The 13,396-nt window shown below is 44.8% G+C and overlaps 1 protein-coding gene across 1 annotated transcript in view; it reads left to right on the top strand.

Moving 5' to 3' along the window:
- Nucleotides 1–2,418: 2,418 nt before the first annotated feature.
- LOC125488227 (butyrophilin subfamily 1 member A1-like) overlaps nt 2,419–13,396 on the top strand; it is a 65,031-nt gene continuing 54,053 nt past the window's right edge. Inside the window, exons 1-2 of the mRNA XM_048621157.1 lie at nt 2,419–2,546; nt 6,034–6,119. Of these exons, the coding sequence (XP_048477114.1) occupies nt 6,062–6,119 (58 nt within the window). The 5' untranslated portion in view covers nt 2,419–2,546; nt 6,034–6,061. The remainder of the gene's footprint in view (nt 2,547–6,033; nt 6,120–13,396) is intronic.

A 13,396-nucleotide genomic window follows, 5' to 3' on the forward strand; every position in this document is an offset into this window, starting at 1 on the left:
TTAACAAATTAACTCATGACAGTCCACAGGATTCATATAAAGTAAAATTACACATGAAGCTGCATCAGGGGTCATTAAGTCAGATAACGAAAGAATTGGTCAAGTGGTAGGCTTTAAGGAGACAAATTGAAGTAGACAGGCAGAGAGATTTAAGGATGAATTTCCAGAGTTCGCAACTGATGTGCATGAAAGCACGGCAACCAACTATGGAACAATTACATATGGCCAAGTTCAAGAGACCAGAACTACAACAGCACAGATATTTAGAAGGTTGTGGAGCAGCAGGGGATTACAGAGGTAGGGAGCAGTGAGATCATGGAAGGATTTCAAAATGTGGATAGAAATGTGAAGTATGAGAGGTTGCTTGATTGGAAACTAATGTAGGCCAGCACTGGGTAACAGATGAACAGACTTCTATGATGCTGCTTGGCCTGCTGTGTTCATCCAGCTCTGCACCTTGTTGTCTTGGATTCTCCAGCATCTGCGGTTCCTACTATCTCAGATCAATAGACTTGTTGTGATTAAAATAAACGTGACAATAAATGATTCAATTTAAGAAGAGTCAGACATCCTGCTCACACTGAGAGTTGCCTCTGAGGAAGCTGGATCAGTGTCAAGGACTCTCCATGTGTAAATAAAGCGTGACTTGGTGATGGGAGACTGGTCTGTATGGATTTATTTAAAAAAGGGCAGCAGAGTTTTAAAACACGATGCTTTAGGGTGTCCTGAAAAGCATTCCTGAAGGTGTCAGACATACCCATCGACTTTTGTTCAAACAAAATGGAGAAGTATCATTACGGAAGCACTGACCATATTGAGAGTCTTCTCAAAAAGGTGATGTCTGAGGGACCTGACACGCATTCAAATAACCCACCCAGTGGCCCTTCAAGGACCATCTGTCTCACATGTGGCAAGGTCTGCAGATCCCACATTGAGTTTATTAGGTTAACAGACATAAAAGCAGACCGGAAATAAGTCTCCTTAATGCTGAGGAACTAAGATAGAAGGAAGAGAGTAGAAATGTATGTGATTAGGAAGATGATGCATAAATGGACCTGAACGTTTGAGTTCCCTGGGCAGCCAGTAAATCTCAACCTGAGTACATTCTTCACCTGGACTGCATGTCCATCTTCCTCTACTTGCTGGTGGAAAGGTGAGACATCTGCAAACAGCTCCTTTGCTGCTGCCTCAGCTTTGATCTAATGCCAAATGATGGTCTTTGGATACATTCAGAAATTCAACTGCATGGTTTAGCATGAGGACAAACTAAAGGTCAGCCCAGGAGACACTGAGAAGCTGACTGTGATGCTAAGGTTAGTGGAGTAGATGACTAATGACTTAGGCCAGACTTGAAAATTAAAGTCAAGTGAGTTTTGGATATTGCCAAAGGTGCTGGCAGAATGTATGTTCTGCTGATCCTTCTGATTAATGCCCAATGTCATCGAAATTGTAATAGTCATGTCAAAGATGATCAAGATTGTGAAATAATGCCATGCAAACTGAGCTATTTTCAGATGAAATTTCTCATCAGGCCCCTCATAACTTCCAGCCTCCAATTTTCCTCCAACATTCTTCGAACAGTGGAATTTCCTATGCAAGATGTTCCTCCACTCTCTGAACAACCTCAATCCCATCTTCCACACAGACAGAATTGAGCATATTACTTTGCTGACTTCCTGAGGCCAGAATCCCCAGTAACAGGCCCTCTATGCGGGGTCCCCTTTATCCTTGGCTGCCTTGTGGCGGGCTGAATACAGAGAACCTCAACATGGACTATTGTTGAGTCGAGGATGGACAGGCCTGTTGCTCGGCTCACTCAGGCAGTGCCTATTTTTAATGGTGCGGTCAATGGAGATGGGACACGTGGTGTCTGCTTGAGACGTTAAATAACTGATAATGAGTCATTCAGAACCTAATCTGCAGGGTCAGTACTGTAAAAGATGGTTTAATTATGATTTAATTTATTGACGTTTTTATGTTTCATGGGTTTTGTTAGATGTACACTCTGAAAATTGGAAAACGTTTGTTCAGTTTTCCTTAGGTTATTGGCATGCGACAAAGTTTCTCTTTCAGGATTAATTTAGAAAGAAAACATTGACACCAGCCAAGTACCTTTTCAGGAAAGAGGGATGATTGTCCATCTTATAATTTTAAACAATAAATCTAAATTAACATTTGAAGGACAAGGGTAGCAGATACACCAACAAGTTCCCCTCGAAGTCGCTCACCATTCCGACTTGGAAATATATCACAGTTCCCTTAAGGCCCCTGGATCAAAATCCCAGAACTCCCTTTCTAACAGCGCTGTAAGTGTCCCACACCCAAAACAATGCAGTGGCTTGAAAAAAAATCCCAGCTCACTACCACCCCCTTCAGGGAAATTAGAGATATGCAATAAAGTCCCAGCCAATGAGTGACATCACATCCAGCGATCAGCGTTCATTGAAACCGAAAGTGGAAGTTTTTAGGGTATTCCGCTGCGTAGGTTTCTCGTCTTCAAAGATCTGCTGGAAAAGAGCGAAAAGTCTTCGATCAAATTGCTGCAAGTAAGTAACGAGCTCGAAAGATTCTTTATTTTCGGGGGTAGGTTTTATTTCCAGTGGAATTGGGACGTTGTTCTTCACGATGAAAGATCCCAATTAAACACAAGGAGCCAAACCGGGCCCAGATGGGAACTGTTCAATGAAATGTTTTAAACTTTAAATTAAAAAAAGTGTCTCTAATCACTTATCAGAGTGTGGAACTGGGTCCTGTCAGTGTAAAGGAACAGGAGCGGGAGGATTTTTTTTCCACATTAAAGCCATCCGCGTTAGACATTGCAACCAGCAAGAGACACGGAAGTAAAAGTCGTCTTGTAAAAGTCAGACTATGAAACTTTGCTGTGTTTATATTTCAAATAAAATCAATCATTCAGCCCGAAAGAACGATCATCTCTTGAAATAAATCGTTAGTCCCCTGGTTTTAAATGAAGGTTTTCTCGGCACTGAGTGCGGGTCGCTCCTTTGCTGAGGCAGTGAATACTGTAAGACCGTGAAATGGAATGAGAGCCGACCCCACCCCCAAATCCCTGGGACAACACACAACGGCGCCCCCGAGATTAACTTTAAATCTTACAGACGGTGGGATTCGGACAAAAATTAGGAACAAATAATTAAATACTGAAGTGCGGAGTTGATCAGTCAAACTACAAAGCAGGAAGATCTATATTCTGACTGTTATATCCTTAAAACGGAAGGAGGAAAAATTCTTGAGCGTAAAAGTGTGTTCAGGGATTTTTTTTGGAAACAAATCGGAGCCTTTGCAGGTCTGGAAGGGAAAAGAAGAGACTGAAAGTGAATGAAAACCCTGTGTGGGACATAAGTTTGTGAAGTCCACTTTGAGACCATTGGGCTGCAGGTTTACCAAACGGAATATGAGGTGCTGTTGCTCCAGCTTCGGGTGGCATTGTTGTGGCACTGGAGGAGGTCCAGGATGGACATGTCGTCCAAGGAGTGGGAGGGGGAGTTGAAGTGGTTCACGACTGGGAGATGTTGTCGTTTGTCACGAACCGAGCGTAGGTGCTCCACAAAGCCATCTCCAAGCCTCTGCTCGGTCTCCCCGATGTAGAGGAGGCCGCAGCAGAGACAGCGGATACGATATACCACATTAGCAGATGTGCAGGTGAGCATCTGTTTAATGTGGAAGATTTTCTTTGGGCCTGGAATGGAGGTGAGGTGGGAGGTGTAGGGGCAGATGTAGCACTTCCTGCGGTTGCAGGGAAAAGTGCCAGGGGTGGTGGGGCTAGTGAGGAGTGTGGAGCGGACGAGGGAATCACAGAGAGAGCGGTCCTTCGGAAGGCAGATAAGAGTGGGGAGGGAAATATATCCTTGGTAGTGGGGTCAGATTGCAGGTGGCGAAAGTGGCGGAGAATGATGCATTGAATCCGGAGGTTGATGGGGTGATACGTGAGGTCAAGGGGATTTCTGTCTTTCTTGTTATTGCGGGGAGGGGGTGTGAGGGCTGAAGTGCGGGAAACACAAGAGATGCAGTCGAGGGCGTTTTCGACCACTGTGGAGGGGAAATTGCGGTCCTTGAAAAATGAGGACATCTGGGATGTCCAGGAGTGGAATGCCTCACCTTGGGATCAGATGCGGCAGAGGCAAAGGAATTGGTAATAGGGGATGGCATTCTTGCGGGAAGATGGGTGAGAGAAGTTGTATTCTAGGTAGCTGTGGGAGTTGGTGGGCTTGAAATAGATATCAGTTTCCAGGTGGTTACCAGAGATGGAGACAGAGAGATCCAGGAAGGAAAGAGAGGTATCAGAGATGGTCCTGTTGAACTTAAGGTTGGGGTGGAAGGTGTTAGTAAAGTGGTGAAGTGACTTTGTTTGGTACCTGATGAACTGAAGGGGGTGATCTCGAGGTGTAGTCCTTTATCCCTTGTCCGCACGGGAAACCCCTCAGTAAAACCTTCCCTTTCATCCGTATCCAGTCATTGGGTGGATTGCGTTATGGCTTCAGTTAGAGAGATTGAATATGAACATTTTAGATAATACAGAGCCCCTTTTAACAGAATACCTTTAACCTCCGAGCAGATAGTCTGAGGTCACTAAGAAAAGGTGCAATGAGTTGTGTAATGTGCTGCCTTTTAGTGAGGCTTTTCCTTATGCCACCTTCAGTGAATTTGCCATTCATATTAAATTAGTGTCCTCTGATTATCCCGGTGTATGAGAAAGTAGTTCACTCCCACCTTCACAAGGGCAATTAGGAATATAAACTTAGAAAATTAGGATCTGGAGTAGGCCATTCAGCCTGCCTGCCATTCATTATGACCATGGTTAATCATCCAACTGGATAGCTTGTTCATGCTTTACCCCTTGTCCTTCGATCCCTTTAGCCGCAAATGTTATATCCAACTCCCTCCTGAAATCCGATAATGTTTCGGCTTCAACTGTTTTCTTTGGTCATGAATTCCACGGGCTCATCACAGTCTCAGTGAGAAAATGTCTCCTCCTCTCAGTCATAAATGGTTTACCCTGTAACCCTGAGATTGTGACCCCTGGTTTTGGATTCCCTAACATTAGGAAACTGTTTCCCAAGTCTACCCTGTCTAGTCCTGTCAGAATTTTATCGGTTTTAATTAAATCCTGTGTCATTCTTCTGTATTCCAGCAAATAAAATCCTAACCGATTCAACCCCCCTTCATCATCAGTCCAGGCCATGATAGAAATCAATCTGGTAAAGTTTTGCTGCACTCTCTCTATTGCAAGAATATCCTTCCTCAGATAAGGAGACGAAAACTGCACACTATATTCTCGGTGTGGTCTTACCAAGGTCCTGTATAATTGCAGCAAAACATCCCGGCTCTTGTGCTCGAATCTTCTTGATACGAAGACCAAGATATCATTTGCTTTCTTTACCACCTGCTGCACAGCAATGACAGCTGGCGAGCAGTGAAATTCACATCCCAGGAAAAAAAAATTCAAGTCTTGACTCCCCTTTAATGCTAGGTTGTTTTTAGATGAGCAACGATTTGATGAAGGACTCCAGAGGGAGACACAAAACAATACAAGAAGGTGAAAACAATGCAGTGCACAGATATTCGTAATGTTCAGGGCTATTAGACCCGCAGAAATCTATAATACACCAAAAACTTGCTATTAGTGGTACACAGCCTGGTCAACAATAATAGATGAACAATATTGTTTCAAAGAAACTTGATGTTTAATATTATATGGAGACCGTAAATTCTGAAGGATTGTGGAAAAAGGAATTTATTTCAAGAATTGTAGACATACCTGGAGTGGTTTCTTCAGAAGAGGTCATTGAAAGTTCACCTTGGACATTGGTGTCTTTTTTTAAACAAAGCTTCCTGTAAATTTCATGATTGATAATTGCTTTCCTTGCTAATTTACCTTGTGACTGTGTATCAGTGGGACTAACGTGACAGTGCTCTTCTCCAGGCTCATTTGTAACACCATGCATAAAAGATTAATGGTGAATAACTTCTGACAAATAAAGAAACTATGCTTTCTCTCTCTCTCTCCCCCTCCAGATGATGGTTCTCCTGATAAGACCTTAAGATGAAAGCGATTCAGAACATTGTATTATTGCTCCTTGTGATTCTGGCCTCCGTGTATGGTAAGGAGCATTTTAACTTATTCGGAGATAGTAGGAACTGCCGATGCTGGAGTCTGAGATAACACAGCGAAGAGCTGGATGAACACAGCAGGCCAGGCAGCATCAGAGGAGCAGGAAAACTGACGTTTCGGGTCTGAACCCTTCTTCAGAAATGGGGGAGGGGAAGGGGATTCTGAAATAAATAGAGACAGGGGGAGGCGATGATGGAAGGTGGATAGAGGAGCAGATGGGTGGAGAGAAGACAGACAGGTCAAGGAGGCGGGGATGAAGCCAGTAAAGGTGAGTGTAGGTAGGGAGTTGGTATGGGGGTTGGTCAGTGGGATGGGAGGGGTGGGTAGGTGGGAGGGAAGATGGACAGGTCAGGGAGGCGGGGATGAAATGGGCTGTTTTTGGGATGAGGTTGGGGGAGGGGAGAAGAGATTTTGAAGCTTGTGAAGCCCACATTGAGACCATTGGGCTGCAGGGTTCCCAAGCGGAATAAGAGGTGCCTATAACTTGTTCGGTTATTTTACCAGCAACTCTTCAATGGTATTGTTTGTAATGCATCTGAAGATTAATTTTTAAGGTCATAAGATTATAAGATATAGGAGTAGAAGTAGGCCATTCAACCCATTGAAGTTCGGTGAGATCGTGGCTGATCTGATAATGTGTAACTCCACTTTCCTGCCTTTACCCCAGAACCCCTCATTTCTTTACTGTTTAAAACTCTATCTCAGCCTTGAATATGTATACTTAATGACCAAGCCTTGACCCCCTTGTGCAGGAAAGGATTCCACAGGTTCATCCTCTGAGAGAAGAAATTCCTCTTCATCTCTGTCTTAAGTATGTAAGCCCTTGTTTAGATTTTATGCCTCATTCCAGCTTCAGGAGATGTTGTGTTCCCATCCCAACATTTCTGTCTCAGGGCTGCTTCAGTGCTGAAACAAAGCTCATCTGGAGGAACAACACCTCATCTTCTCTCTAGGTACCTTACAGCCCTCGGGCCTCAACAGTAAGTTTAACAATTTCCAAATGAGCAAGTCCTGTTGTCTGGTGTAGTCCCTACAAAGCCCACCTGTATTCACTGTTTACACTTCCCATTCAAACCCTCTCCAGCAATTATCCCTCTCTTGGCTTACCATCAGCAAGCTCTTTGTCTATCTCTTCTCTCTCTCTCTCTGTCTCTCTTTTATTCACTGTCTCTGTAACTCTTTGGGCACTTATACTCGATCAGCCCACAACCCCTTGACCCTAGCCTTACATCGGCATATACCACCCTTCCTCAGCTATTTTCAGTTCTGACAAAGGATCATTGGGCTTGAGATGGTAACTCTACTTCACTCCCTACAGATGCTGCCAGACCTGCTGAATTTCTGCAGCAACTTTGTTTTTGTTCCTGATTTACAGCACCCGTAGTTCTTTTGGTTTTTGTTAGATCAGTATGTTCTGGAACCAATCAAGGAACTGGCTAGTTTAGATCTGGTAATGTGAAATTAGACAGGATTTATGAATGATCTCAGTAAAATATCCTGCAGGCAAAAGTGATCATAATCTAACAGAACTTTGTAAGAAGTTTGCAGGTTTGCAGAATTGTGGGTCTAAAGTTCGTGCCTTAAATTTGTGTAGGATAAAAGATAAGATAGTGGAGAAGCAGTGACAGGAATATATGAGTATATTTCACAAATGGCAGCATGGAATTACGTTAAGAATGAAGAGTCTTTGAGAAGAACACACCATCATTGACTATTTATACATATGATTTTGAATTGAAAGAGAAAGTGTAGGTTCTGCAAAGGTGAATTACAGATTAGAAGATTAGAAGCATTTCAGAAACCAGTAAAGTATCACTAAACACCAAAGAGAAAGTAAATTGAGAAAAAAAATTGAAGAGATATATGAACAGACAAAATTTCTGCAAGTATGTAAAAGTAGAGGCAAAGTAGCTAAAATGGATAATGATCCATTGGGCAATGAGAGTGGGGAATTAATATTCCTTTATTCTTTAATGGGATGAGGGCATCATTGGCTCGGCAGCATTTATCACCCATTCCTAACATCCCAGATGGCAGTTCAGAATCAATTGCTGTGGGTCTGGAATCGCATGTAGGCCCGACCAGGTAAGGATGGCACTTTCCTTCCCTAAAGGACATTAGTGGACCAGATGGGTTTTTCCTGATGATCAGCAATGGATTCATGGTCATCATTAGATTCTTAATTCCAGATATTTTTATTGAATTGAACTTCCACCATCTGCCGTGGCGGGATTCAAACCCAGGTCCCTAGAATGTTATCTGGGTCTCTGGATTAACAGTCCAGTGATGATACCACTAGGCCATCGCCTCCCCTGGCAAAACTTTGAAAAAAAATATTTTACACCTGTCTTTAAATAGAGCAAGAACAAAGCTGGGCCTGATAGACTGGAAGCAAATGTTGGTGGGTACATATTATAACATATTCCCTTCAAAGGGAAGATAGTTGGTTTGGGCACAGTCAGGGTATATTCCCTCAAAAGAGAAAGATAGGTCAAACAAATAAAAAGTCCCTTGAATGACAAAAGTAATAAAATTAACCTCAAGTAGAAAAGGTCCACTTTTAACAGATGGCAGGTCATAAATCTATTTGAGAACAAGCTGAATACGGAAATTTCAAAAGGGAGGTGTAAAAACACATACAAGAAGCAAAGAAGGTTTATGAGAAAGACTTGCAGCTAATATGAAAGGAAATCCGAAAGTCTAAAATAACATTAAAAGGATGTTAAAAAGTGGAGTAGGGCCAATTAGGGACCAAAAAGTGAATTCTCATTTAGAGGCAAAAATCTGTGGCTGAAGTGTGAAATGAGAAATTAGCAACTTATTTACATCTGGGCAGGATGCTGCTGAGACCAGACAGAAGTGGAAAATCAGTCATCAGAATGGTTTCACTGACCTCTACATCGCTGAGCAAGGGAGGCGCAGTTGTAGTATGGCGCACTGACAGCTACATCGCCGAGACAGGCGCCAACTCTCCGACACCACCTCCTACCGCCTCCTTGATCATGACCCCACCCCCGACCACCGAAACATCATCTCCCAAACCATCCACAACCTCATCACCTCAGGTGACCTCCCACCTGCAGCCTCCAACCTCATCATTCCCCAACCTCGCACCACCCGTTTCTATCTCCTTCCCAAAATCCACAAACCCGACTGCCCTGGTCGACCCATTGTTTCTGCCTGCTCCTGCCCCACTGAACTCATCTCCACCTACCTCAACTCCATTTTCTCCCCCTTGGTCCAGGAACTCCCCACCTACGTCCGTGACACCACCCACGCCCTCCACCTCCTCCAAAACTTCTGATTCCCCAACACCTCATCTTTACCATGGACATCCAGTCCCTATACACTTGCATTCCCCATGCAAATGGCCTCAAGGCCCTCTGCTTCTTCCTGTCCCTCAGGCCTGACCAGTCCTCCTCTACTGACACCCTTATCCTCGTCCTCACCCTCAACAACTTCTCCTTCAATTCCTCCCACTTCCTACAGAAAAAGGGTACCCGCATGGGCCCAAGCTATGCCTGCCTCTTTGTAGGATATGTGGAACAATCCCTCTTCGAAGCTACACTGGACCTATTCCCCACCTCTTCCTCAGTTACATTGATGACTGTATTGGCTCGAGGAGCTCGAACAGTTCATCCACTTCACTAACACCTTCCACCCCAACCTTAAGTTCACCTGGACCATCTCCGATATCTCTCTCTCCTTCCTGGACCTTTCTATTTACATCTCTGGCAACCACCTGGAAACCGATATCCATTTCAAGCCTACCGACTCCCACAGCTACCTAGAGTACACCTCCTCTCACCCACCTTCCTGCAAAAAGGCCATCCCCTATTCCCAATTCCTTCGTCTCCACCGCATCTGCTCCCGAGATGAGGCATTCCACTCCCAGACATCCCAGATGTCCTTGGTTTTTCAAGGACCGCAACTTCCCCTCCACAGTGGTTGAAAACGCCCTTGACCGTGTTTCTGGCATTTCCCGCAACTCATGCCTGACACCCCCCTCCCCACAATAACAACCAAAACAGAATCCCCCTCGTCCTTGCGTACCACCCCACCAACCTCCCGATCCAGCGCATCATCCTCTGACACTTCCACCATCTGCAATCCAACCCCACTATCAAAGACGTTTTTCCCTCCCCACCCTTATTTGCTTTCCGGAGGGACCACTCTCTCCGTGACTCCCTTTTGCGTTCCACACTTCCCACCAGCCCCACCACCCCCGGCACTTTTCCCTGCAACCGCAGGAAGTGCTACACCTGCCCCTACACCTCCCCCCTCACCCCCCATCCCAGGCCCTAAGAAGACCTTTCCCATCAAACAGATGTTCACCTGCACATCTGCTAATGTGGTATACTGTATCCGATGTTCCCATTGTGGCCTCCTCTACATCGGGGAAACCAAGCGGAGGCTTGGGGACCGCTTTGTGGAGCACCTACCTCGGTTCGCACTAAACAACTGCACCTCCCAGTCGCGAACCATTTCAACTCTCCCTCCCGCTCCTTGGACGACACGTCTATCCTGGGCCTCCTGCAGTGCCACAACGATGCCACCCGAAGGTTGCAGGAACAGCACCTCATATTCAGCTTGGGAACCCTGCATCCCAATGGTATCAATGTGGACTTCACAAGCTTCAAAATCTCCCCACCCCCGACCGCATCCCAGACCCAGCCCAGCTCATACCCGCCTCCTTGACCTGTCCTTCCTCCCTGGACTGACCTATCCCCTCCCTAACTCCCCACCTACACTCACCTTTACTGGCTCCAACCCTGCCTTTTTGACCTGTCTGTCTCCTCTCCACCTATCTTCTCCTTTATCCATCTTCTATCTGCCTCCCCCTCTCTCCCTATTTATTTCAGAATCCCCTTCCCCTCCCCCATTTCTGAAGAAGGGTCGAGGCCCGAAACGTCAGCTTTCCTGCTCCTCTGATGCTGCTTGGCCTGCTGTGTTCATCCAGCTCTACACCTTGTATTCTCATAAGAATGGTTTAAAGTTCTTGTGCAGGAGTTATTGGATAAGCTGCTAATAGTTCAGGTCGATAAGTGACTGGGACCAGATGAAAAATATGCAAGGAATTTGAAGGATAAGTGTGTGGAAATTGTAGTGACAATGGCAACAATATTTCCATTTTCTCTGGATTTCGGTGTACTGCTGGAGGGCCGGAGAATTTCAAATGTAATGCCATTGTTCAAAATAAAAACTTGTGAAGGTCAACCCAAGAATTACTGATTTGGTTGTGTGGAAATTTCAGGAAACAGTTATTTGTGATACACTTGATAGTCGTGTGGGCTGATTTGGAAGCACCAGAGTGAATTTAAGGGCAAATCATGTGGAAACAAATTGTAACAGCGAGTGGTGATGAGGGCAAGGCCATTATTGTGGTGCACTTGGACTTCCAAAAGATATTTGATAGAGTGCCACACAATAGACTTGTGAGGAAAGTAACATTTGCGCCACACAAATAGCAGGCTACGACCATGACCACTAACAGACAATCTAACCACCTCCCTGTGACATTCAGTGGTGTTACCATCACTGAATCCTCCACTGTCAACATCCTGGGGGTTATCATTGACCAGAAACTCAACTGAACTCACCACTTAAACACAGTGTCTGCAAGAGCAGGTCAGAGGCTAGGAATACTGCGGCAAGTAAATCACCTCCTGACTTCCCAAAGCCTGTTCACCATTTACAAGGCACAAGTCAGGAGTGTGATAGAATACTCCCCACTTGCCTGGATGAGTGCAACTCCAGTGACACTCAAGAAGCTTGACACCATCCAGGACAAAGTAGCCCACTTTATTGTCCCTAAATCCACAAACATCCACTCCTTCCTCCACTGTTGCTAAGTAGCAGCAGTGTGTACTATCTACAAGATGCACTGCAGAAATTCACCAAAGATCCTCAACAGCATCTACCAAACCCACGACCACTTCCATCCAGAAGGACAGGGGCAGCACCTTCAACTCCCCTCCAAGCGACTCAACATCCTGACTTGGAAATATACTGCCTTCCTTCACTGTCGCTGGGTCAAAATCCTGGAATTCAAACCCTAAGGGCATTGTGGGTCAACCCACAGCATATGGACTGCAGATTTCAAGAAGGCAGCTCACTACCACCACCTCAAGGGCAGCTAGGGACAGGTAATAAATGCTGGCCCAGCCAGCAACACCCACATCGCACAAAATGAGTAAAGAAAAAATAGGCCATGCAATAAAACGTATAGCAGCAAGGTGAACATAAAAATGGCTGAGTGATAGGAAATAGAAAGTAATGGTCAATGAGTATTTTCAAGCTGGTAGAAGGTTTGTGATGGAGTTCCCCATGGGTTAGTACTAAAATCCTTGCTTTAGTACAGATAATAATCCAGATCTTGATGAGCAGGGAACAATTTCAAAGTGTGCAGATGACAAAACAAGGGAGAATTGTTACTGTGAGGAGGACAGTGTACAATCTCAGAAGCACGTTGACACATTCATGGAGTCAGTGGGTAGGTTGCGGAAAAAATTCAATGTGGAGAAGTGCAAAGTGATACACTTTGATACAAAGAATATGGAGAAATAGTACAAAATGAAGGATGTTTTTATAAAGTGCGTGCAAAAGCAAAGAGACCTGGGTATTTATGAAAGGTGGCAGGACAGGTAGAGAGAGCTGAATAAATGTGGAGCTGGAAAAGCACAACAGGTCGGATGCGAACTGACCTGCTGTGCTTTTCCAGCTCCACATTTGTTGACACTGGCTTCCAGCATCTGCAGTCCTTACTGTCTCTAGGTCGAGAGGGCTGTCAATAAAACACGGTATCCCAGAATTTCTTAATAGGGCAGAGAGCAAAAAGAACAAATAGGTTATGATGAACTTGTTTAAATACTTATTCAACCTCTACTCGAAACTTGTGTACAGCCTGAGCACCACACTAAAGGAAGGATGTGAATGCATTGAAGAGAGTGCACAAGGGGTTTATGAGAATGAATCCAGGGATGAGACATTTCAGTTATGAGGACAGATTGGAGATGGTGAGACTATTTTCTTGGAGAAGAAAAGGCTATGAGAGGATTTGAGAGAGGTTTTCTTAAATAACTGCACAGAAGCTGGTATCCTGTCGCCCTTTATTTGTGTGTGTGCCATGCATGGGCTCTGATCAGCCAACTCGGAGCCAGTCCCTAGACTGAGGAGACCTTCTGAATCTACTGTTTTTGCTTTCTTTCTTCTTTCACTCGTGTGTGTGTGTGTGTGTGTGTGTGTGTGTGTGTGTGTGTGTGTGTG

This window comes from Rhincodon typus, unplaced genomic scaffold, assembly GCF_021869965.1.
Source record: "Rhincodon typus isolate 14 unplaced genomic scaffold, sRhiTyp1.1 hic_rhity00000070, whole genome shotgun sequence".
NCBI classification, from domain to species: Eukaryota; Metazoa; Chordata; class Chondrichthyes; order Orectolobiformes; family Rhincodontidae; genus Rhincodon; species Rhincodon typus.